The sequence below is a fragment of the Haliotis rubra genome, unplaced genomic scaffold (assembly GCF_003918875.1).
Source record: "Haliotis rubra isolate DU_JTF1 unplaced genomic scaffold, ASM391887v1 Scf228, whole genome shotgun sequence".
Taxonomy (NCBI): Eukaryota; Metazoa; Mollusca; class Gastropoda; order Lepetellida; family Haliotidae; genus Haliotis; species Haliotis rubra.
Genome location: NW_025766314.1, coordinates 472929 through 500256, shown reverse-complemented (window position 1 = coordinate 500256; position 27328 = coordinate 472929). Strand labels below are relative to the sequence as shown.

At 39.2% G+C, this 27328-nt stretch overlaps 1 protein-coding gene across 2 annotated transcripts; it reads left to right on the top strand.

Moving 5' to 3' along the window:
- LOC124277815 (probable insulin-like peptide 7) lies at window positions 1–26057 on the top strand. 2 transcript variants are annotated; one of them, XM_046713530.1, is made up of 4 exons: window positions 1–70; window positions 10557–10689; window positions 19753–19937; window positions 25360–26057. In XM_046713530.1, exons 1-4 carry the CDS (start codon window positions 58–60, stop codon window positions 25572–25574), a joined length of 546 nt encoding a protein of 181 aa, XP_046569486.1. In that variant the 5' UTR covers window positions 1–57; the 3' UTR covers window positions 25575–26057. The 2 variants fall into 2 exon arrangements, with proteins under 2 accessions (XP_046569486.1, XP_046569485.1); XM_046713529.1 differs by lacking the exon at window positions 1–70 and adding an exon at window positions 6340–6658.
- Window positions 26058–27328: the final 1271 nt, after the last annotated feature.

Below are 27328 nucleotides of genomic sequence, written 5' to 3'. Positions count from 1 at the left end.
CAACGACGCTCTGAAAGGAGATACACACCCTATGCATATAGAGTACATCTCTAAAACATGATGACCAATGGTAAGTGTTGATTGTTATTACTATTATTACTATTATTTATTTACGGCAATGTAATATTCAATGTTCACCATAAAAATACAAGGGATAAAACCGATTCTATAATGATCAGAAATATATCCAGAAAGCAGATTTCTTTGTACAATGTCTACCACATCATAAACATGTGTTTATTAATAACTCTTAAACAGTGATCATACCAGGTGTTCGCGAAAAGGTGAGCGTATCCTGCTCCCGCGCGGCACCTGTCACAAACACATGCCAAGGCAGGGTACGTGTTGCTGGAATTTTATTTCAACCTTTGGAAACATTTTTATGGAACATTTAACAATTCCAGGGTCAAGCGTTTGTAACAGTAAATCCAATGGGTTATTTGAAATAATTGTTTTCAGACATTTTATCTGTTTGCTTATTGAAAATGTTAATATTATTACAAGTTGAGATAAATTTGTTCGTAGTAAAATCGTTTACTGTTCATGGTTATTATATTTGCTAATATTTCAGCATATAAGTTTTGAAATATACTCATGCCAATAATGGTTGTCACCCCTCCCACCCCAACCCCCACACACCTCACCGCCCCCACACCCCTCTCCAATTAAAAATTGAAGGGGTGACAACCATTATTGGCATGAGTATATTACGAACAAATATGCACTTTTTGTCATCTTTATTCATAATATATAGTTCGTGTAACGTCTCTTTTTTTAAATGAATAAAATTCCATTTTTTTTAAAGAAAATTTATTTACAAATTGTAATCACCATCTGCAAGGATAGGACACAAATTTTATCGCAACTTCAGAGTGGAATATCAACTACATGTATCTTTTTCGAAGCTTCTGAGACAGGTTTGTTGTAAATGGTTTTATTATTGGACATATGATTGGAAACAGAACATCACTTGTAGGCGGGCTGGTGAAAAACAATAGACGAATGTTCTTTTAACACGAAAGCAAGATGACATAAATAAAAAAAATCTACAGCCTAGAAAGGAATGATAACGGCTGCAGTTTTTACAGTACTATAAAACTTACTATTGGACTTATTTTACTGACAGCCATACATGATATACGTTTCATTAACCCCATGTTTGCAAAACAGTGATATTAAAAGCAATATTAAAGTGTCTATTTTCATGGATGATTTTAAGCTTTTATAACATGTTCTAATCCCAACAAATGCTATCTATTTATTTTATGAAAGACAGCCACATAATGTTAAAAAGTATAAAAGAACTCTAACTACGGTCATTACGAACTCTAACTACGGTCATTACGAACTCTAACTACGGTTATAACGAACTCTAAATACGGTTATAACGAACTCTAAATACGGTTATAACGAACTCTAAATACGGTTATAACGAACTCAAATGGACCATTAATTCTAGTTCGTTATAAACCCAGTTTGTCACATGCATTTCGACTGTAAAATACAGCAAGTTCGTAAGCATGTAAAAATGTTCGTTATATCCGACGGTTCGTTATAAGCGTATTCATTTTAAGCGAACTTTACCTTCTCTAATCTACAGGTAGAGTAATCAATCAATCTGTATATCTTGTAGTGGAGGCCACAGGCCCATTCTACATTTACAACTGACTGTGAAAGAGTATATACAGTATAAACTATAACATACGGTTCGGTTATGTACAATGACTGTCTAAGTCGCATAACATTATGTACATGCACTGCTAGATTTTTTACAGTTTCTGGATTTACATCTGACATTAACATGTTAAATTTATGTACAGTAGGATTCAGATAGTAGGTCTTTGGTAAAAGTAGAAACCTTAGATCTTGGTATACAGTACATACTGATAAAGATGGTATTCGTCTTCAACATATCGTTATTTGCATACAAGGCATAATCTATCAACTTTAGGTTCATTAACACATCAGCCAGTTTCAATTCGAAGCCGGTGTGAAAAATATCTAAACTGAGCAAACGCGGCCCTAAATTTTGAAATAATGATTGATTGATTGATTGATTGATGATTGATTGGTAGAGTAAGGGGGTAGAGACTTGGCGGTTTAACATAAAGCGAGAAAACTCAGTTTTCTTCGTTCCGTTTCACAAAGCGATCTTAGCGCTAAGTGACTGTAACATACAATTACGGCGAACGTTGCGCTAAGATAGATTTGTGGAACCTGGCCTACCTCTATATATGCTTCACATTCACATGTGAGTGAGTGAGTGAGTGAGTATGATTTTATGCCGCTTTTAGCAATACTCCAGCAATATCACGGCGGGGGAAACCAAAAATGGGCTTCACACATTGTACCCATGTGAGGGATAGAACCCGGGTCTTCGGCGAGACGAGCCAACGCTTTAACCATAAGGCTACCCCACCGCATCTCACACACATTCATGTGTAATGAGTAGCCATATAAGTCTTCAAGATTTATTGGAGAAGACAAAGAATGTCATGGTTTCAGTAATGGATACTGTTGTTTGTCATTTTAGACAAACTGCAATGTCTTTTTTATAGGGGATGTGTCATCCCAAGTCAGTATTATGCTTGGTCGGCAGTTTTTAGGTATTCCCAGGCAACACAGCAAACCGGTCCTGCACTGATAATATACTGTCTGTGTTTAGTGACTGATACTGGGAAACAAAGAAAACAATTAATGAAAATAGACCATAACGCATTTCCTGTTTGCGCAGTCGATGGATTGCTGGTATCAGTTGACTCCATGCTTCCTTGATGGTTCCGTGGCCTTGGCACCGACGGAGACATGACGATTGACAGTGAATGATTGGTTTAACGACGGTTTCAAAACCATTTCGGTCATTTACGACCCGACCTAACGCAAACGTTAACATGTACACTTCGGGTGGTATGAAACGAAGAATCCAACGCGTGGGTATTGGATTCAAACCCAGGAATGTAGCAAGAATATACTGCACAAATCGTAATATTTATTTCAGTGACATAATGTCTTTAATGTATATATCCACTTCACATATCCAATGTGTAGAACTACTTAAGATTTCCCATAGCTAGTCAGTCGACATAAACTTTCCGCCGCTTTGAAGAAAACCATTTCGGTCATTTAAGGACCCGACGTAACGCTAGCGTTAGACATGTACACTTCAGGTGGTATGAAACGAGGAATCGAACGCGTGGGTATTGGATTCAAACCCAATGTAGCAAGAATAATATTATACTGCACAAATCGAAATATTTCTTGCAGTGACATAATGTCGTTAAATGTATATCAATTTTATTTATCCAAAGTGTATAACTACTTTAGATTGCCCATGATCAGTCGACGTAAAATCAGTTTTCAGTTAAAACAATTTCCAATGATTTTACCTTCAGACTGCAATGAGTATGGCTGCACAGCTGCCTGTGTGCGACTGTGTAATTAAATGTTTCATTCTTAAAAATAGTCATCATGGATTTAAACATGCAGTCAAAGTCGTGACCCACTTGAACCAGTGTTACTGGAAATAAAATATGGTCGAAGCCTTGTCTGCCTTTAAACGCTGCACGGCCATATGGGCCACTGCCTCTTACAGCAGACAGCGTGGAAATAGAATCCACTAAAGTATCAATTATGTCCCGTTGTTCCGGTCTTGCGCCATCGCGTCGTGAAATCAACACGTCAAGATCGCCATGTCCAGCTGCAAAACGAGACAATTTTATTTCGATTATGAAAATCAATCGATGACTGCAATCAGGATGACCATATGGGTTCATTTTCTCGACCTTGAGAACAGGAAATGTCTTGTTAAAATATGGATAGGGTGAGCTCATATTAATGTCAAGTAAAACCCCCTCGGTGAAGGATGGTCACTTCAAGGAGCCCCCGTGTCCTCACAGATGTACGCCATGGCTTATTGCTGCCCTTGACTGACGTGAAGGATCTCTATATGTACATCGAGTATTTTGCTGACTGTAGATCAGGTAGTGTAGGTGGCACCGTATCTCGTTACCAGCATCACAAGCATCACCGACGGTGCCTTGATGGACATACGGTATGGCAACAGACGCGCTGCCGGACAGTGAGAGACCCTTAACTTGCTTGACTTTCCTTTAAATGCTGAATAAGAGCATTTTGGATTTAAGTTATATTTAGTGAGTGAGTTCATTATAATGCTTGAACATCGTAGGCTTTTCAAAGTAATGCAGGTCGAACATGCTCATGGAGCTCACGATCTTTTGTGTGGTGCTGGAAAACCCGGAATCATATTCTTATTCGAATCACGACTAGACCATCGATTTATATGAAGCTTTCCAGTATATAGGGTGATTGCATTTCAAAACGTAGGTGTACAATCGAGTAAGTTCTTTCAAATATCATTTCAATGAGTGTCTTATGGCTTATCCCTAAAATTTGTTGAACCAGGGTTATAACATTTTATGCCACAGGAATGTTGACGAAAGGTTTTTATGAGAAATACATTTCCCAATCTCAGTTACCAAAATAATGACGTTGCTTGTGTTTTGTGATGTGCCATGTGAAATCCAGGATCCGCTCACCGTTTAGTAAACACATGGTATCGTCACAAACTGACATTGGTTCATACGCGTGCTGATGGTACAGTCGGAAATGACGTTTTTCACAGAGAATTCTTGCCAGTATGAAGATGATTTTGTACTTTATTTTTACTTAAGAAGCTATTTATTGGAACTGAAAACACATATGGCGACAACCGTAACGCTAATGTATATCAAACATATAAGAAAAACGAAATATATAATTATTTGATGATAAAGCTAAATATATAGAATTTAACTTGTACTGAAAGAATCAATGTTGTATAACAGTTAATTACGGATAAGATTCTGTTGAATGTATCCGGTTCTCTTAAGTGCCTGGGCCAATTGTCCATTCGTAGCTAAAAAAATCCTATTCCAACAGCAATAAAAGCAAAGTCTGTCATTTTTAAAATGTGGTATTTCTTTTGACAAATCTTCTTGCTACGTGTTTACCATCATTAACTTTCAAAACCATTTGTGTATACGACAGTGACATATATATTTTTAAATCAAAAAGACATTTCATTGTTCATGAAATATTCATCTGTCAAATATATTTTGAAAATTTAATTTGTAAGTGCACAGCTTCTATTCACGACTGTCATCCTCGGAGACATATGAATTTTTTCAACGTGTCATAATTAAATACCTTCCTTGTTTCTGATGTGGTATCTGATGAAAAACAAGCTTTCGGTTGTGATGCTTATCGGAAGCTGACTCACTAGCGTTGTTATGAAACATATGAACGGAGGAAACCCAAACCATCGCCTAATACTGTCGCAGGTGATTGAAACTCGACACAAAATGGTAATTCGAATTAGTTAGCTGATGTTATTTTGGAATAAAGGAATTACTCGTTGTGGTTATGGTAAAATTTATACCATAAGATATCTTTAGAAATATTTTCATTATAAATTCAAAGGTTAAGCCACCGTTGTTAAAAGGATTGGAAAATTAGTTTAAATGACAAAACACGACGCTGATCAATTTTAGTTTTGTTTGATGGTATCACAAATCATGTTTGAAAATAGCCATTTCAGATCGGCATTGGAGGAGTAATTGGATTAAAGTTCTGATATATGACCGCAATTGGACAAGTATTCAAAATGTCTTCGACAGCAATTACAGCGAAGTCATGTCCGCCCCATATGCTTACGTTGGATACTTCATTATAGGACATATCTTCACATCAATGACAAGCTAAGTGGTATATCTCAGGGAATGACGTCAAAATATAACTATTATAGGTATTTTAGTTTCGTAAGGCCACTAAGCAACGCTTGAAGTCCTTAACGGCATGACGTTAGTGTCATTCTGAAATAAATGTCTCAATTCCTCAAGTTACAAAACTAATTGCCAATTCAAAAATACTTTCGCCTATAAATATATCTATTCTTAATAACTACATACGTAAAGATTCTGCCACCGAAATGAACAGAGATGATGCTTTACGAATACAGTGAAGTGTTTTAAACGCAATCCCCAGATACAAACGTATTGGCCAGTCGCTGGAGTTCATGGGTGCACCGTCTGGCCCACCTCCCTAATACAGGCTTGCCGCTTTGTAACGTCTGAGAGTGATATTAATTCCCACTAATACCATCGCCTTTACAGATTGGTAGAGCCGCAGGCACCTTCCCCCCTTCAAGAACGGTGTAATAACACACCATGCTATTTCTCAGTACACTTGAGTAGCGGGCTTGCTAAGCCGATGAGCAACAGTTTTCTGTCATACCCTTCAGTTGATGACGATCTGGTATGTCTTTAAGATCTCTCACGCTGCTACAACACGCTTATGTGAAAACGTCACAATTTTGAAGGCGGTACTGTAACCATATATACGGCCTTAAGCCTGCCACGTATTCAGTTGAGCTTTCAACATGAAAATGTAATACTTGAAGGATTGTTAAAGTCGTGCTATTGAATACTTGGTTAATTTCTATCATCCGCGTTGGAGTGAGGAAGCGAGCGTTTGAAATGATCGTAGGCATGCGGTTCCCACTGTCATTGACTCGTAAACATCAGGAGAGTTGATGACAGGAAAGCAGGTGCTATATACAGTTGACAGCTTGGGGAGATGTCTCTGCCGAAAGTTAGGAAAGGTACGTCTCTACTTTGTCTCTAGAACTGAGATACTCTTATTACAAATCTTTATCACCTTTCATGGTTGCATTAGATCTTAAAGTGGATATTATGTATTTATTATTTGAATTGCATTAAATCTGAAAAATATATCTATTAAAATGACAATATACATTTTGATCTTGTGGTTCTGAATTATGCTTAATATATATGAAAGGTGTCCATCTTTTAAGTGTATTGCTGTCAGAATAGGTATTATGTATACGTATATTTTGAAGATATTTGTTTACGTAAACTGTTTAATGCATTCTTTTAATTTATTGAAATTCGTATATGATACAAAGTTTATCCTTTCAAAGAAATTTAAACGCATACGTTTATAATACAGACATATATCTTATTATATAAGCATAATATTCCCAGAATTTTTATGGGGTATGGTGAAATATCATGGATGTTAATTGTTAATTCATATTTTCATCTGTATATTTTAAAATGACATTGCACTTGTCACCTGTAACTCTTATAATTTGTGACAATAGAAAAATGAATTAACTTTTTTATCATTAAGAAAATTGTGTCCAATGTGTACCAAAGGACATTTGATGACATATTGATTATCTTGACCAGACACCTACTAGGTTATTAATATTTTAATTTACTCGTCATATAAGTTCCTCATGTTGCACTGGCAATTTTGTTAGACTACTGAAGTTGGATGACGGGGTTTGTTTAAACAGATAATATTACAATAATGTATTTTTCCATGTACTTCCTCTTCTATGTGAGGGTGAGGGGTAGCCTAGTGGTTAAAGTGTTCGCTCGTCACGACTAAGACCCGGTTCGATTCCCATATGTGAAACCCGTTGTTGTGTTCCCAGTTGTATTGTGGCAATACTGCTAAAAGCAGCAAACAGAGCACTTAATTACTCTTACACGTGACAGAGCATAATACCCATGCTGTGTGGTCGTGTTTCATGACGCTAAGCCGCTCAGATCTGGTTTCTGTGTTATTTTTGTCTAATCAAAGTTATAAGGAATATGTGTATGTGTGGTACGAACATGATATTAGCTTTCGTAATCAGATACAATTTCCTACATACATGTTGACATAAAATCTATTTACGATTACTTTAATAGTCGTTAATCTGGCGCCGGTGCGTTTTAGAAGCTTAAACACCGATAACACATCATCATGATGAAATCCAATCACTCTTGTGGGTGTAATTATACAGACATAATACGGTTCATGATCCTCTCCCGATTCCAACTTAATTATTAGCTTTGGTTATGACTCGACCCGTGGAGATCCGGGATAGAATTGATCTTCAGTAACCCATGCCGTTGATCACTGGATTGTCTGGTCCAGACTCGATTATTTACTGACCACCTACATATAGCTGGAATATTGCAGAGTGCGGCGTAAAACTCACTCACTCACACACTCACTCATCTATGGTGATACAACTATGTGAACAAAAGTCATATGATACATTTTGGAATCTACAAAAAACACCATTCCTCAAAAGACACTCAATTCCTCAACGCGGACACCAATTTATGGAGTAGGTGGAACACTGTTCGTTAAAAAAGCAAAAACGACTTTCGCAATATTCTGAAGTTTTTAATGAAATGTGTGAATATATTTTATTGGCAATAAAAGATCAAATGGATTATGTTTTTCAAGTTTTCTAACCTAAAATGCCCTTTCCATAAACCGATTAACCGACAGCGGAGAAAGTGTAAATCTTGATCACAGAAATACATAACGCGCGTACAAGGTTATTTCTGTGGAGCTGGTAACGTCAGTTAATAATATATGTATGCTTGTTTGTCTCAGTATATTTTAGTTGAGATGCATATTTTAGTAGAGATGCATAAGACGAACTACGGTTGTAACGAACTGAGATTAGTAATCCCTTCGACATAACCGTAGTTTACTGTACATATAATTAACTGTAAAGATTTGGTTAAACGACTTGATCGAATTCCCATGCTTTGATTTCCTCGCGGGGAAAACAACATATTTATATTATGCACAAAGAATTAGATCAACAAGGCTGTGAACACAAGTGGGTCTCCTTCTTGCTTTATGCCCAGTCCCCAGGCTTCACATATTGTTGGGGGGGGCTAGTGGTTAAAGCGTTCGTCCGTCACGACCCGGTGTGAAGCCCATTTCTGGTGTTTCCGAGCGTGATATTGCTGAAAGCGGCATAAAACTAATCTAATCTCACTCACTCACATATTGTTTTATGAATAAACACAATTTGTGAGTTCCACCAATGACAAAATCACGCTCTTACTTAAGCCACTCCAAAATACATTTAATAAGTTCCACTTCTCATTTTGCACACGCTTTGATAGCAGCAATAAATATTTTGTACTTGTATTGCCAATAGGTGGGCCATTTTTTATGCCAATAGGTGGGCGTTTTACGCCAGTAAGTGGGCTGCTTTATGCCCATATATAACTGACAGAGATTGTTACAGCTCAAACTGGAGACCTCCTTCATCCCCAATCTATTTGCTATTTGTTGATAATATTTGTAATCCACAGCATGTGAGAGTAAGAGTCAATTACGCAGTTTCGGTTACGTAACACTGTGGCGAGTTTTCATGTCAGAAAGAAAAATCAGTTGTTTCCTTCATTTCACACAACATTTTATTCTATATTATTATTACAAGTCAATGAGACACGAAATGTTTATCAAAGTACCTACTTGAACACATTCTCTGACTTTGTCTTCAACGCGAATGTTACGTAATTTGGGGGTCAGAGGTTTTGATGCCCGAATGTACTGAAGATACTAACCCTACCCATGTTTCTGGATGTCCCTCCCCATGGGTTTTTTCACTACTCTCCAAAGACAAAATGCAATAAAACATTTTTTTTCATGAAATGTCAATCTTTTCAGAATGATCCAAACCAAATATGTGTACAACTTTTTATGACCCGTGAAGATCCTGGTTTGAATTGATCTTCAGCAACCCATGCTCGTCGTAAGAGGCGACTAACGGGATCGGGTGGTCAGGCTCGCTGACCTGGTTGACACGTCATCGTATCGCAATTGCGTAGACCGATGCTCATGATGTTGATCACTGGATTGTCTGTTCCAGACTCGATTATTTACAATTATAGCTGGAATATTGCTGAATGCGGCGTTAAACAACAAACCAACCAACCAAAACAACTTTCTACAACCCTCCCATTTTTGGTGACCCTTTTTCCGATTATTTCCTGTTACCACCCCCACCCCTACCTCAAAACTAAAGGGGCGGTGGGGTAGCCTAGTGGTCAAAGCGTTCGCTCGTCACGCCGAAGACCCGGGTTCGATTCCGCACATGGGTACAATGTGTGAAGCCCATTTCTGGTGTCCCCCGCAGTGATATTGCTGGAATATTGCTAAAAGCGGCGTAAAACTACACTCACTCACTCACTAACTCAAAACTAAAACCTACCGTGTTCGCTTTCTGTGTTTTACCATCATCACGTGGCCGTTGGTTTCACTTCAGTTAACATCATCTATTCCTTACATTCCTCTCTCTCCTGACACGCCTTGATTTAACTGAAACTAGGGTAGACATAAGTTTACCATTGATCATATCCAACTAGTCCGGGTTCGATTTCCCACATTGGTGTAATGTTTGAAACCGATTTTGTGATGTACCGAGATAAACTTTAATTTTGCTTAATCCAACGTTAATCCAAATTCATTCTTAACACGTCTACAACTCGTTTCGAACAAGTGCTTATGTCAAATGAGCTAATTGAAAGAACAAAATAACTTGTCCGTCTTCATTTTTTCAAGTCTCGGACTATCTGACAAGTAGACGTGTATATCCCTTTGATACTGTTTAAAGCGCCGTCTAATCAAACCTACTCATGTGCACATGGCATCTCTGTTTCGTTTCGTTTCAGTTGCCTTTGGGCTAAAAAGCCTCCATTCCACGATTTGTATTTCAAGTATCACAGTCCTGGCTTTAATATGTGTCGCCAAAATTTCACCAGCCTTTGCGGAGGATGACATGATGGTGCGTGCATTTGCCGAAAGGTAAGTTTCTGTTTGCTCGAAAAGTTTGCACATAGTTAAAACGAACTCGGAATGATTGCTTTCATCACGAGCGCTACTGATGGATAAGTTCGTATGTAATGTGTGTGTAGCAGATTATATTTGACAAGGGTTTATGTTCAAATAGATTGAAATCTGATTATCAGTATGATTTCCCCTGAGCAGTGTGTTTTCATTATCCTGCCAGGCTTAAAGGCAATTGTAACCGATGTGACAGTTGATGGCGGTAGTAATTACAAAGATGGCGTCTATCTTCATATGCATCAATCACACCATACATTTTGTAATTGGCAAGTACTTCTCGCGATGAATATTCCTGATTTGATTATTATAAAAAATTCATGTCATATTTCTGTGTCATTAGATATGTCTTTTGGGGTGTTTTTGCCGGAAGACGAATAGCTTTGTTACGACACGCCAAATTACCGTGTGAATTGCGATGTATCATGATAAAATATAGCGAGTGCAAAAAAGGCACGTGGTGGAAATTGTTTGAAATTGTATCTCGGAAATGGCCTTGACTTGTGGGGCTGGGTGTCAGATAAAAACATAAACTATCCCTGTTGATGTGTAAACAAAAAATCTCGTGATATATATTTACACGATAATACAGATGAAGCACACTTTAACAGGGCCCGCAGCAAAGTAGATTGTAATAATGACTTAAAGTTAAACTTCACTTTATGAAATTAGCATATTTGATTCAAATAGTTTAACTTTAATTGCAAACTCTTATTTGAAGCATAGCAACACAACGAAGTAAAACAAAAATGCAATACAACAGAGCACAGCAACGCAATATGCACAAAACAAAGCATAGCAACACAAACATGCAGTACAGCTGAGCATAGCATTGCAAAATGCACTATAACATAGTATTGCAACACAGAATTGCAATACAATAGCCAATAGAACACAACAATGTACTATAACAGAACAAAGCAACACCAAACTGTACTATAACAGAACATAGCAACACCACAATGTACTACAACACAACATAGCAACACCACAACAGAACATAGCAACACCACAATGTACTACAACAGAACATAGCAACACCACAATGTACTACAACAGAACATAGCAACACCACAATATAATATAATACAACAGAGCAACACCACAATGTACTATAACAGAACATAGCAACACCACAATGTACTACAACAGAACATAGCAACACCACAATGTACTACAACAGAACATAGCAACACCACAATGTACTATAACAGAACATAGCAACCCAACAATGTACTACAACAGAACATATCAACACAAAATACAGTACAACAGAGCATAGTAACACAACAATGTACTACAACAGAACATAGCAACCCAACAATGTACTACAACAGAACAGTCAGTCAGTACAACAGAACAGCAACAAAAGAATGCAGTACAACAGAGTATTGTATCACAGAGTAGCAGTAAACAGGACATAGCAACACAGTAATGTTGTACAACAGAGTATTGTAACTAAAAAATTCAGTACAGTTTAACATGACAATGCAGAAATGATATACAATAGAGCATAGCAACAGAAACATGCAGTACAACAGAGCATAGCAACACAGAAATGTTGTACAACAAAACATAGCAACTCAAAAATGCAGTACAGTTTAACATGACAACGCAGAGATGATATACAATAGAGCATAGCAAGTTATAGCAACAGAAACATGCAGTACAACAGAGCATAGCAACACAGAAATGTTGTACAACAAAACATAGCAACTCAAAAATGTAGTACAGTTTAACATGACAACGCAGAAATAGAGCATAGCAAGTTACAGCAACAGAAACATGCAGTACAACAGAGCATAGCAACACAGAAATGCAGCACGTCAGAACATAGCAAAACACAAATGCAGTGCAACAGAGCATAGCAACACAACTATACATTATGATGGAGCATAGTAAGGCATTACAGTAGGCTTAGCTACACGACCCATAGACCGCACAATAAGGAAGCAGTACAACAACGAAGCAGTTACGGTACAACAACTCAACAGTTACGGTACAACAACGAAGCAGTTGCGGCACAACAACAAAGCAGTTACGGCACAACAACGAAGCGGTTACGGCACAACAACGAAGCAGTTACGGCACAACAACGAAGCAGTTACGGCACAACAACGAAGCAGTTACGGTACAACAACGAAACAGTTACGGTACAACACTCCACTGCGATGCTATGCAGCATTACTACATGACACGACGTCAGATTAATGTATCACACAACAATGCTATACAATAGATCACAACATATTAATACAGCACTATAGATATAACACAACAGAGCACAACAGTTTGTGGCAGCACAACAATGAAGCAATATATAGCATGGGAGCATAACAATGCAGACCTTTACAGCAAGTCCACACAGCAGATCATGCCACAGAAACGCAGAACAAAGCACATGCGATACATGTGGCCTCACCTTAGGCAGGTGAGTTTGTTCAAGATTGCCTCTTCACCCAGCAGAAAATGGGTACCCGGTGGGATATGTCATGTAACTATAACCTTCTAGCGCCTAACAGACAGCTTGAGTTGTCCGGGGTAATAATGTGTTAGCGCTTTTAGCATGCACAAATGTCTGAAAACAGGCGCTTTATAATGGTTATTGTTATTATTATTACTATATGGTATAGCAATGCAGTATAACATATCAAGTATCACACATTCATATGATAACATGATACAGCCATACAGGAATTGATGGACGGTGGGTAGCCTAGTGGTTAAAGCGTTCGCTCGTCACGCCGAAGACCCGGGTTCGATTCCCCACATGGGTACAATGTCTGAAGCCCATTTGCCGTGTCCCCGCCGTGATATTGCTGGAATATTGCTAAAAGCGGCGTAAAACTAAACTCACTCACTCATACAGTAATGTATACCCATTAATACCAGGATACCACAGCGGTTCATACCACCCCAATACAGCAACACATTACTGTATGCATTACAACAAGGCATCAATGGTAACAGTCGTTCATGAAGATGGAGATAACGCGTTATAATAAGAATGTACAACTTAATGCTAAAAATATCCTTTTTGCATACATTATTTAAATATTATTTAAATGTCAGATTGTAAGTTTTATTATAAGAATGTACTACTTGATGCTAAAAAAATCCTTTTTCCATACAATTTCTAAATACTAGTATCAATTAAATGTTTGCTGGCTTGGTGAATGTTCTGTAACAGTTGGTTCAGAGTTTGGCACATGGTGGAATGGTTTTCAATGGCAATTAATTTAAACGCCTTCCTCCACATTCCCCCCGAGTCTTCTGCGCTGGTTATCACGTACTCGGGGCTGATTATATCGGTTATGAATACACAGTATTGTTTATATACTTGCATATGCTTGTGCTCTGCACAATGGCCAAGAGACGCAACTGTCAAATTAGCTTTAGAGACTTGCCACACATTCAACACATCCTCCTTCTTAACATTCTTGAAATGTCTCGTCTTCCATTCTTGGAAGGTTCTTGTGAACTAAGAATGAATTGAATGTTAATTTTGTTTTTCTAATATGTTTTCATGTTGTTTTTTATTACCGTAAGGGGCGGTGGGTTAGGCTAGTCGTTAAAGTGTTCGTCCCCACGCAGAAGGGCCGGATTCGATTCCCGGACACTGAATACTGATAAAAGCGGCGTAAACCCACTCACTCACTCACTCACTCGAGGAACAGGTCCGATTCCCCGCGTGGGTACACTGTATAAAACCCATTTATTTTTCTTATGGTGATATATAGCTGGATATTTGTAAAGTCGGTCTTAATCCATACTCGCTCACTCACTCACTCACTCACTCACTCACTCACTCACTCACCCACTTATTCTAGTTAGAATTCAGCTGACGTGAGTCAGTGAATATTATTTTACGTTGCTTTAATATTATTCCGGCTATACCACGTCCAGCGACAACTAGTGGATCACGGGCCAGACAAACCAGTGACTGAACGCCTGAACAACGCAAACGTCAATCAGCCAATACATTGACCATTGGATCCATAATGTCATCCGTTCGTATGACTAGCATGTGGAACCAGGAGGCTATCCCGACACGGTAACCCCTCAATGGCGTTGTGTCCCGAGAACAATTCAGGAACATTTAGAGTCAGTCCAACCTTCTGGGAGTATCAGCATCAGATATATTGTAGCAACAGTATACAGACAGATATGAAACTCCCCCAGGGAACCGAGAGCACTTTGCTCATATAAACCACAAGTGTGACCTTATCACAGCACTAATAGTGTTACAGTACTCAAAGTTTACTAGGCCGGCCATTGCAATGTCTTGTAAATTGGGTTTATAGTACAGCACAGAGATACATCATGTTTGATACTCCACAAGGATACATCATGTTTGATGCCCCACATGGGAGAATCGTCTGAAGATCAACAGTGATGGTACCAATGCCCCTCGCATCCCCATTCGAAACCGACTACTACAGACCGCCGCCATATAGCTGTAACATTGATGAGTGCGGCGTAAAACTGAACTCACTCACTCACTCAATACCGAATACATCTAAATTTTCACTATTTAGTTCATTTAGTTCATTTCCGAATAGTACTTCACACAAGTCTCAAAGGCACTGATAAATGGCGCAGTTTGATGGTAAATGACTGATAAAATACATACAAAATGAATTATATCAAAAACGTTTTTCGTACATCATTTTAAATGTTGAATACAACTACGATTTTATTTGCAACAGGCGTACCGAAGTCTCGAATACTCTCTAAATCGACCCCGAATTTCGCAAAAAAGATGGGGGACAGCCTCATGGCGTCTAGCAATCGAGCTATTGCAGAAATATTGCTAAAAGTGGCCTCGCCCGTTTATTCATGTTTGGGTCACGTGACGTTTCAGTTTTTCTTCTCCTTTTGTGAGAGACGCGGTGGTGATGGTTTTAGGAAGATCCGATGATCGCTTGTTGGAATCTAATTTTGGTTGCCATGACTGCTGAATAGGTGATATGATTCATTTCAAACTAATCTCAGTTATAGAAGTTGGAAAGTCGAGCTATCTATATGAAACATTTAGAAGTGGTTAGAACAATAAGTTAATGTGTAATAAAAGATTTGTTCAGATAGTTAGTTTACGCCGGCCCCAAACTCGTTTCCATTGGTGCAGTCAAGAGACCGGCTTATTTCACTCACTCACTCACTCACGCACGCACTCACTCACTCACTCACTCACACACGCAAGCACGCACCCACGCGCGCTCGCTTTTTCACTCACTCACTCACTCACACACGCAAGCACGCACCCACGCGCGCTTGCTTTTTCACTCACTCACAGGCACGCACGCACGCACGCACGCACGCACGCACGCACGCACTTGCCTAACCAAGAACAAGAAACAAACCCCCCAACCAATCAATCGACCAATCAGTCTCCCAACTTGGTGGCACATATGGTCACAGAATCGGGAAATATGCAGGTCAAATGACAGCCGTGCACATGTTGAAACAAGTCAACTCGGCATTGTGAGAGACTGTCTGTGGACCTTTCCCCTGTTAGCTAGACGTTGGACAATGAGAGAAAGAAATACACTGTGCGTGTCAAGAGTGGGCGCACTGAAAGTGATCTGAAGTTATTGGCCATGTCTCAGCAAACACTCAGACCCTCGCCATGCAAGCGAGAAGTGTGACTAGGAGATTAACGTGTGCCCACGATCACCTGCCATTGACACGATATGAATTCCTGCAACGGAAGGCATCGGCTGTGGCACTGTCCAACTATTTCAACATGCTTTCGAATTATCGGGAAATCTGCTCACCCTTCCAGCTGTCAATATTTCCAGTTTGCCTTGAGCTTATATATGAACTATTTCAGAAGACGATAAGGAAGTATCTATATGTTCTTTACAAGGAGGACACAGCCAATATTTTTAGAAGTAACATTATTCACTGGTGATTTCTCTCCTTACAAATTGAGATATCAGATTAAGAAGTATATATCTATAATTAAAACTTTCTTGATATATGATTGGGTTTTTGTCTTACGAGGAATGGCGAGTCCTGACTTTATGACTTGGTAAAGCTTAAACAGCGTTAAGCAATGATAGACGGGAGATGATGGTAAAGTTAGTCTTCAAAATCATTGCACTTCTATAACGACGTGCAGGAACGCCTCTGTGATTGTTTCTGCTGGCACGATTCCGGACATTCTTTTAGGATTTTTTTGTTTTGCTTATTTGATGGTTTTTGGGGGTTTTTTTAAAAAAAATTGTTTTGGTTTTGTTTTGGTTTTGGTTTTGGGTTGTTGTTTTGGGGGTTTTGTGTTTTGGGGTTGTTGTTTTGGGGTTGTTGTTTTGGGGTTGTTGTTTTGGGGTTGTTGTTTTGGGGTTGTTGTTTTGGGGTTGTTGTTTTGGGGTTGTTGTTTTGGGGTTGTTGTTTTGGGGTTGTTGTTTTGGGGTTGTTGTTTTGGGGTTGTTGTTTTGGGGTTGTTGTTTTGGGGTTGTTGTTTTGGGGTTGTTGTTTTGGGGTTGTTGTTTTGGGGTTGTTGTTTTGGGGTTGTTGTTTTGGGGTTGTTGTTTTGGGGTTGTTGTTTTGGGGTTGTTGTTTTGGGGTTGTTGTTTTGGGGTTGTTGTTTTGGGGTTGTTGTTTTGGGGTTGTTGTTTTGGGGTTGTTGTTTTGGGGTTGTTGTTTTGGGGTTGTTGTTTTGGGGTTGTTGTTTTGGGGTTGTTGTTTTGGGGTTGTTGTTTTGGGGTTGTTGTTTTGGGGTTGTTGTTTTGGGGTTGTTGTTTTGGGGTTGTTGTTTTGGGGTTGTTGTTTTGGGGTCGACTGTGCGCAACAGAGGAGAAAAGGTTCCATTGAAAAAAGTATTTTACAATGAATTTCTAGAAATGATTTAATAGATTATTTGCTAGTCTAGTTTAAACCCTAAAGCGTGTCTCATTACGCTTGTGTGTCTAAACTATATATTCAAACTGGTCAAAGATCACATTTTATATTGTTAGCCTGTAGTAACCTAACCAATAGTGTTGCTCTTATTGATATTACCCACGTGGAATCGCCATGGTAATATTAGTTTTACCTTGACCCAAATCCATAGCAACGTTTAATTCTACAGGAAACGAACCAAGTTTTTGTTTCCAAGAGTAGGTGAAGGAACCTGAGCAAATATTTATTTGCTTATCAGTTTACAAAATGATAATATCTTGCTTCCCAAATTCCTTTCCGCGATGTGATAACAGCATGATATTATAACAGAAGGCTTCTGTTCTTTGAGAGAGCCAATGACGTCACGTTCAGATAGCAGGTTCCTAAAGGTGACCACTGTTCAAGGTTAAGTGTACTGCCAACAAGAAACAATACGTGTTCTGGCCAATGTTTGCTAAACTGGAGCGCACTTAGAATTATATACATGAACCCGCTCTGTCTTCGTGTATTTCATCGAACAAGTAAACTTCCGCATTATTTCGTCATGGGGTTCCTCCCTGTTATGCTGCTCTATGGCTGTAGTACTGTTCCACTTCATTACTCGCTCAGTCAATCAATCACCTCATTCACTTACTTCATCTGTCCCTCATTCACTCAGTCACTTATTTCATCCTTCCCTCCCTTCATCACGAATTTCATCAGTCACTCACTCACTTCATCACTCATTCAGCCATATCAATCACTTCATTACTCACTCACTTAGTCACTTAGTCAATCACTCATTCAGTCATTCACTTCATCACGCACTTCATCGTTCACTCATTTACTTGCTTACTTCATGCACTCACTAACTTCATCATTCACTTCATCATTCACTCACTCACCAACTCACGTCATCATTAACTCTCTTTTTCACTCATGTCATCATTCACTCACTCACTTTATCACTAACTTCATCAATCACTCACATCATCACGCACTTCATCAATCACTTCATCATCATTCACTCTGGGTACAATGTGTGAAGCTCATTTCTGGTGTCCCCCGCCGTGGTATTGCTGGAATATTGCTAAAAGCGGCGTAAAACTACTCACTCATAATTCAGTCACTTCACTCACCCACTCTCTCATCTGCGCTGGTATAGGACAATAGGCTGTGCTGTTGAAAGCGATCTGGATGCGATCTGAATGCAAGATAAACTTCACTTATTCACTGATATGAGCGCAATATCCTGGCAACAAGGTTTTGTACCATCAATGTATATCACTGTTTCAGATCACATGCAAGGTTTTCCAAAGACTCGTGGGGTTCTACCCAAAAGTGCCTTAGACATTTCATTTCTTACATTCACTAATGCAATCCACAGTCATTTCTATTTTGAACACCTTTTAAACATTTACAAGTACAACATGCATTTAAGTCCATTGTAATACAGCTTGGTTATTTACAGATTATAGGCAAGTTCAAAGGAAGATGGCCGAATCTAACAGATGGCCTTGGCCTAATTTCTTTGATAAATCCGAATTCAATTTTCTGTCAATACAATTTGTATTGTTTCACCGAATCTGGCAAATAAATACCATTATCTGTTTAAAGACATATTGATTTGAACCTTCAAGAAGAAACAATTATCTGCTTTTTCAAGCAAGTTTCCCATCGTGAATAAAACAGTGAAAATATATTTGCCAGATTTTGGTTAGGTAAAGTAGAGGAAGATAATATGTATAGAATTCATTTTAACTGGACATTTGTCTGTTATCAACAGTGTGTAGGCGCTTCAATTGTGAGTGAGTTTAGGTTTTACGCCGCACTCAGCAATATTCCAGCTATATGGCGGAGGTCTGTAAATAATCGAGTCTGGACCAGACAATCCAGTGATCAACAGCATGAGCATCGATCTGCGCAATTGGGAACCGATGACACGTGTCAACCAAGCCAGCGAGCCTGACCTCCCGATCCCGTTAGTCGCTTCTTACGACAAGCATGGGTTACTGAAGATCAATCTTCTAACCCGGTTAAGTGATATACGTGATCTACAGCATGATCATCGTTCTACGCAACTGGGGTACGATGACATGTGTCAATATTTCTACTGACTTCTTAAGCACGATGTTACAATGTTGTCGTACATGTCTGTTCCAGATTCCGTAGCTTGTCAGGGGAAGAACTCTACGACCTGTGGCACACCGACTGTCACCGACGTTGTCGGGCCCAGCTGATAGAACATATTAACCTCGCTTGCAGCTACGACCCCTACAAAATAATCTCAAAGCGTTCTGTGAACAGCACGGTAGTGAGGAAGCACGTCAGTGACCATGATGGCGACAGTAAGTTGCATGTTTCTGTGTCCAGTTCATCTGTGAGAATGTCCAAGGACAAAAATATCCGTCCATTTAAACAGTGTTGCACAAGACCATTCTGTCCACTAGGCAAACGCGGCTGCCCGACTCCCTCCATTACGAAAACTCTATACGCCAATACAACACATTGACACCCTCCGATACAACACGTATTCATACCCTCTTTTAAAACATAACCACACCCTCCAGTACAACACAACCACACCCTCCAATACAACACAACCACACACTCTCCAGTACAACACACACACACTCCAGCTAAACCCTCCAATACAAAACCACACCCTCCATTACAAACACAGTACAAACACACACCTGGTACAACACGACCACACCCTCAATAATACACAACACAACCACACCCTCCAATACAGTACAACACAACCACACACTCCAATACAACACAACCACACCCTCCAATACAACACAACCACACCCTCCAATACAACACAACCACACCCTCCAATACAACACAACCACACCCTCCAGTACAACACAACCACATTCTCTCCAATACAGCACAACCACACCCTCCAATACAACACAACCACACCACACATCACACCCTCCAGTACAACACACACACCCTCCAGTACAACACACACACCTACAACACAACCAACACTCCAATACAACACAACCACACCTCTCTAATACAACACAACCACAATACACACTCCATACACCCTCCAATACAACACAACCACACTCCTCCAATACAACACAACCACACTCCTCCAATACAACACAACCACATTCTCTCAATACAACACACAACCACATTCTCTAATACAGCACAACCACATCCTCCAGTACAACACAACCACGACCCTCCCTCCAATACAACACAACCACATTCTCCAATACAACAATACAAGCACAACCACACCCTCCCAATACAACACAACCACACAATACATACACAACCAGTCCAATACAACACAACCACACCCCTCCCAATACAACACAACACACACCTCCAGTACAACACAACCACATTCTCCAATACAACACAACCACACTCTCACAATACAACACAACCACACCCTCCAATACAACACAACACACACACCCTCCAATACAACACAACCACACAATACACACAACCACCTCCAATACAACACAACCAACACACCTCCAATACAACACAACCACACCCTCCAATACAACACAAACACCACACCCCTAATACAATACAACACAACCACACCCTCCAATACAACACAACCACACCTCCAATACAACACAACCACACCCTCCAATACAGTACAACACAACCACACCCTCCAATACAACACAACCACACACCAATACAACACAACCACATACACACACACGTTCTCCAATACAACACAACCACAATACACACAACAACAATACACACAACACCCTCCAATACAACACAACCACACCTCCAATACAACACAACCACGTTCTCCAATACAGCACAACCACACCACTCCACAACAACACAACACACCCTCCAATACACAACACAACTCCGGTACAACACACCCACCTCCAATACAACACACAGCCACAATACACACCTCTCTAATACAGCACAACCACATACTCCTCCAATACAACACAACACAATACAACACAACCACGTTCTCCAATACAGCACACAACCACAACACAACCACCTCCAATACAACACAACCACACCCGCAATACAACACAACCACACCCTCCAATACAACACAACCACACACCGCAATACAACACAACCACACCCTCCAATACAACACAACCACATTCTCTAATACAGCACAACCGCATTCTCTAATACAGCACAACCGCATTCTCTAATACAGCACAACCACATTCTCTAATACAGCACAACCACATTCTCTAATACAACACAACCACATTCTTCAATACAAAATAAACACACCCTTCAGTACAAACCCCACACGCCCGACAAAAATACAACTCAGATACACCCTACAATACAACATGACTACACCCACCGATACAACACGATGACACCCTCAGATACAACATGATTACATTCACCACTACACTACATCACAATTACGCCCGCCAATAATACGACTTTGATACAATAGGATTGCTTCTGCCAGAAAAATACACCCACGCCTACACCCACACCCACACCCACACCCAAATACACCACAACAACCCACTCTCCCGTTAAACAGAACTACCTCCCTTTGAAACAACACACTTTCGCTCTTAATCCAGGAGTATCCCTGACAAAGAGGACATGATAAGCAGAGAACAAAAGAAATTTGACCTCTAATATGTTTCAGTTTCAAATAAGAAAAATATTACGTTAGCGATATTTTATATTAGTCATCACTCAAAGAAAACTTCTATGTGTTTTTATTATTTTGATTTGATTTGTTTTATTATTTTTTGAAACTTCAAAACCAAAATTTGAAACATGATAGGGGATGAAATATATTTTAACGTAAGTCTTTTTGTCACCAGTATAATTATGTCGAACACAAAACTACCCAGGAACAGGAAACATCAAAGAAATTGAAATAATATAGGAAACAGATTATTCTTACAAAGCCTTGCAGTGTTCGTTTCCTAAACAAACTTAACAATGGCAGACATACAGTTTTAATCGTATATGTGCCTAATCGCTAATAGTACAGCATGTAGGCAAAGACTTTTGAATATATACAACACTTCTTTCGATTTGCAGTTACGTTCAGAACAAACTTTGTATACTTTCTTTTGACCCTCAGTTTATGTGAATATAAAGATGCTCAACAAATATACAAATTATACACACCAGGGTAATCAAATTCTTTACTTATCGCTTCGATGTTCGCTTGACGTTAAGCCCGACAGACACATGGCAATCGTCTTTCTCGGAAACCGAAATATTATAAAGTGTACTGATACTAGTCTTCTAAATCTCCGGAGACTTTACATGCGCAGCAAAATAAGATTTTGAATATATTTGCATATTTGACGGCTTCTTGGCATCTCCTTTCGATATACAACAACGTGGAGTGTCGTTGTGGAGACGTGCTGCCACCTGACACGATGAATGTCCTATTTACTAATGCAAGGTCTTGGAAACTACATATCACTGACCTTTCTATGGAAGAAGTTGGAGTTAGTTCATTTGCATGTGTCTATCTATATACATGTGTATCTGATAGTAGTTGTCTCCTGTCTGACTCTCGGAGTCAGAACGTCATGCTAACGTCTTCACTATAAAACGTCTTGGTTAAGTCGAGAACTGAAGCATGCGAGAAGCGCTTAAGAGAACGAACTTCATTTCATACTGAACGTTAACGTCGGAAAGTCGAGAACTGAAGCAAAGGTCGATTGAACTAAGATGTTGTCATACGTTTCTTTTGTGAACGAAACATCATGAAAATCAAAGTAATTATTATACGAAATGTTAAAATTTAACCTGTGTACGGGACAATCACGGAAATCGAACTAATATATGAAACATCACGGAAATTGAACAACCAAAGGAAACTTCATGGAAATTGAACTAACATACGAAGCATCACGAAAATTGAACTAACATACGAAACATCACGGAAACTGAACTGACATGCGAAACATCACGGAAACTGAACTAACATACGAAACATCACGGAAATTGAACTAACATACGAAACATCACGGAAACTGAACTGACATACGAAACATCACGGAAACTGAACTGACATGCGAAACATCACGGAAACTGAACTGACATAGGAAACATCACGGAAACTGAACTGACATGCGAAACATCACGGAAACTGAACTAACATACGAAACATCACGGAAACTGAACTAACATGCGAAACATCACGGAAACTGAACTGACATAGGAAACATCACGGAAACTGAACTAACATAGGAAACATCACGGAAATCGAACTAATTCATAAAAGACCTGTTTGGAAATTGAATAAATATCTAAAACTCAAAGTACATGTATAAATAATTTCGAACATCGCAAAAACCGAACGAATGCTTGTGATCTAAACAGCAGGGAAATAGATGTAAACGATACATCGCGCATATAGCGTTCTATTACGAAACATCACGAAAATGAATATAGACACACAAGAAAATTACAAAACATAACATACAGCACGGAAATAACTACATATATCGTCTTTTACCTACGCCTCCTCTAGGTAATATAGCCGTTGACGCCCTCGGCCGGTTGTGATACAGATAGAACAAGAGATGGGAATGAGTCAGATTCAGTCTTGACATGTTCAAGTTACTTATGGCAAACTTATAGGTATATCGTTATTTTTCCATTCATTAGTCTCAAATTGAAGTTGATGTCATATATTTGCTATATAAAATTAATGAGGGTGAGTGAGTCTAGTTTTACACCTCTCTTAGCAATATTCCAGCAATATCACGGCGGGGGACATCACAAATGGGCTTCACCCTTTCTACCAATGTGGAGAAGCGAGCGCTTTAACCACTAGAATACACACCACCCCACCCCCACCCCACACCCCCACCACCCACCCCCACCCCAATAAAATGAATGTGTTTACTGTGTCCTAATTTCAACTACTGCTCGGGCATGTTAACAGGGAAACGTATCTGACATTGTTTGAAATTTGAAACCAGTGCGTTATGACTTTAACTACTGGTGTACACAGTCGGTAGCGTGGGTTATTTCCAATGTCTATAAACTACGGATTCAGCGGGTATTTGTAAAGGTTAATCCAACTATTAGTAGGGTAATAGGTGCAGATGGAAAATATCCACCATGGCTCGACAGTGTAGTGTTGCCAATTTACAACACACGTTCGCAAGATTATCTTCATAAAATGGCATCATATTGAAACTGGTGATAGTTCTAATTCATCACGTCCGTTTTAAGGTATAAGTATTATTGTTGTGTCATATTTCTGATATTTCGACTTCAGAAAAATGACATCACGAAATACTGCAAATACATTTGCGAACAGTTTATTGCTCTGGGCCTCCTTTTACAAAGCGCAAAGGTGATCATAAGTCACTAAGGTAACCTTAGTGCAATGTTAAAGAATGGGAGTTAAGGTTAACCTTAGTAAAGGTTGCTTCGTGAAAGGAACCCCTGAATAGGTTGTTACTGCTTCAGATGTATCGAGTTTTTGTATTTGATGTATATTTGTTATATTGGGATTGCACTTTCTCAGTAAAGTACAGGTTCTAGTACATTTATTGAGTTGAGTCTTTTATTGGGATTCGAACCCACACCCTCAGAGTCAGGCACCCAATCGCTAGCACGCAAAGTCAACCGCCTAACCCACTCGGCCACCGCGGCTTCCACAAGTCTGTAATTTACTGCGAAAAGTGTAATCCCAAATTTAACATATGTTACATTTGACCACTTTCTAAATGGCATTGTGTATTCATACTTTAAAATAGTGTTGTTGTATTTCAGGCGAGAAGAAAGCGTCCATCTTTATTACCCGTCATGCCTCTGCTGCGTTTTTGGCAACTGGACATAAGACAAAGACTGTTGGTCACAAAATTGTAAAACGGGGAATTATGGAGGAGTGTTGTTACATGAAAGCCTGCTCGTGGGAGGAGTATGGAGAATTTTGCCACACCCACAACAGACAAACAACGGACCGCGTAACAAGATGTAACAAATGAGCCATCTGAAGTTGGTTTGGATGAACGTTCAACAGTCTTGCGGAAAGTAGTTTCGACCGTTCTCTTCCTTCTGTGATTTGTGTTACTTTCTGGTGGCCAGCTGGCCTCGAACCGATGATATTGGATTGTGCAGCTCGTGGTCATCTCGTAAGGACAAAATGAAATCTCGAACGCATCTCAGCAGTTTGTTGTTGCAAATACAGTGAAACATTGGTGCCGCCATTTTGTTTATTTCATCATGTACTCTGTACAACTACCTATATCAAGTGACAGACACAGAAATGAATATTGACCATAACGCTTGAAGATAAACTTATTTTTGTGTTGGCAATCTTTTACTTTGGTAAAAGAAATATATGAAAAAGACTTATTTATTTATAACTGTATGTGTTTCGTTACACAAGATCTTCTGTTAAAACTGTACATTTTGGGTGTAGTTCATCTATACTTGTGTTGTGAATATTTCAGTCCGTTGACTACGTACGATGTGTTCACTTGTGTTTATTTATTCAACATTTCATTAACACAAGCATTGGATCATATGAGCTGGTTTTCTAGTCTGGGTCATGAAGCATCGAAGAGGACGAATGCATGCTGTTTTACACCATTGTCATCAACATTCACGCTACATCAAACTAGTGACTGATAGCACGAGCGACGATGGGTTTATAGGACACAGTATCAACAAGAGCATCTCATAGCTACCAATGTCGACAGCCCTAGCTCCGAGGTATCTGGTGAACCCGGCCCAAATGACACACTGTAACCAACCGAACCATAACACAGTCGTCTCTTACGGCGTCTGGAATCTAAACTGAAGGGGAAAAGAAAGTTTACACTTGAAAAATTGATCCAAACAAAACAGTATAAACATAACCGAAACGTTACCAGGTTGAAAACAGTCGCCTAAAAAGCATATTAATTATTGTATCATTATCAAATTACACACCATTGAATAACCATTTCTTTTGGTTTTGGGTTGAAGTTTGGTGAGTTATTTTTATAAATCAAACATAAGTGTAAACTTTCTTTTGATTGGATGGAAGTTTATTATATCCCGGAATCGCCGCTCTGCAGGGAATTTTTAAATCACAGAAAACTGGTATCTCCAGAAATAGGCTTCTTCCATTGTACCCATGTGGTGGAATTTGAAGGAATCAGGGATATTGCTTGGAACACTTGATGAAAAGACATAACACCTGAAAACCATAACATTATAAACGATACGAATCACTGTAAACTTAAGGTCCAATTGAGTAAGTGAGTTAATTTAGTTTTAAGCCACAGTCAGCAATATTCCAGCCATATGGCGGCGGTCTGTAAATAATCTAGTCCTGACCAGACAATTCAGTGATCAACAGCATGAGCATCGATCTGCGCAAATGGGATACGATGACATGTGTCAACTAAGTCAGCGAGCCAGTTACTGATATTTCAGATATGTCTTGGACCTTATATAAGCAACTGCATAGATGCATAGATTGACGCTCATGCTGTTGATCACTATGCATCTATGCAATTGCTAAAAGGTCCCAGATATATTTGAAATATCAGTAACACCTACATCACTATCGACTCTAATAAACTTCTCTTGTTTGTTTAATTTCAACTTACCTGTGAAGATCCGGGTTAAAATTGATCTTCATGCTTGGTTGACACATGTCATCGTATCCCAATTGCGCAGATCGATGCTCATGCTGTTGATCACAAGATTGTCTGGTCCAGACTCTATTATTTACAGACCGCCGCCATAT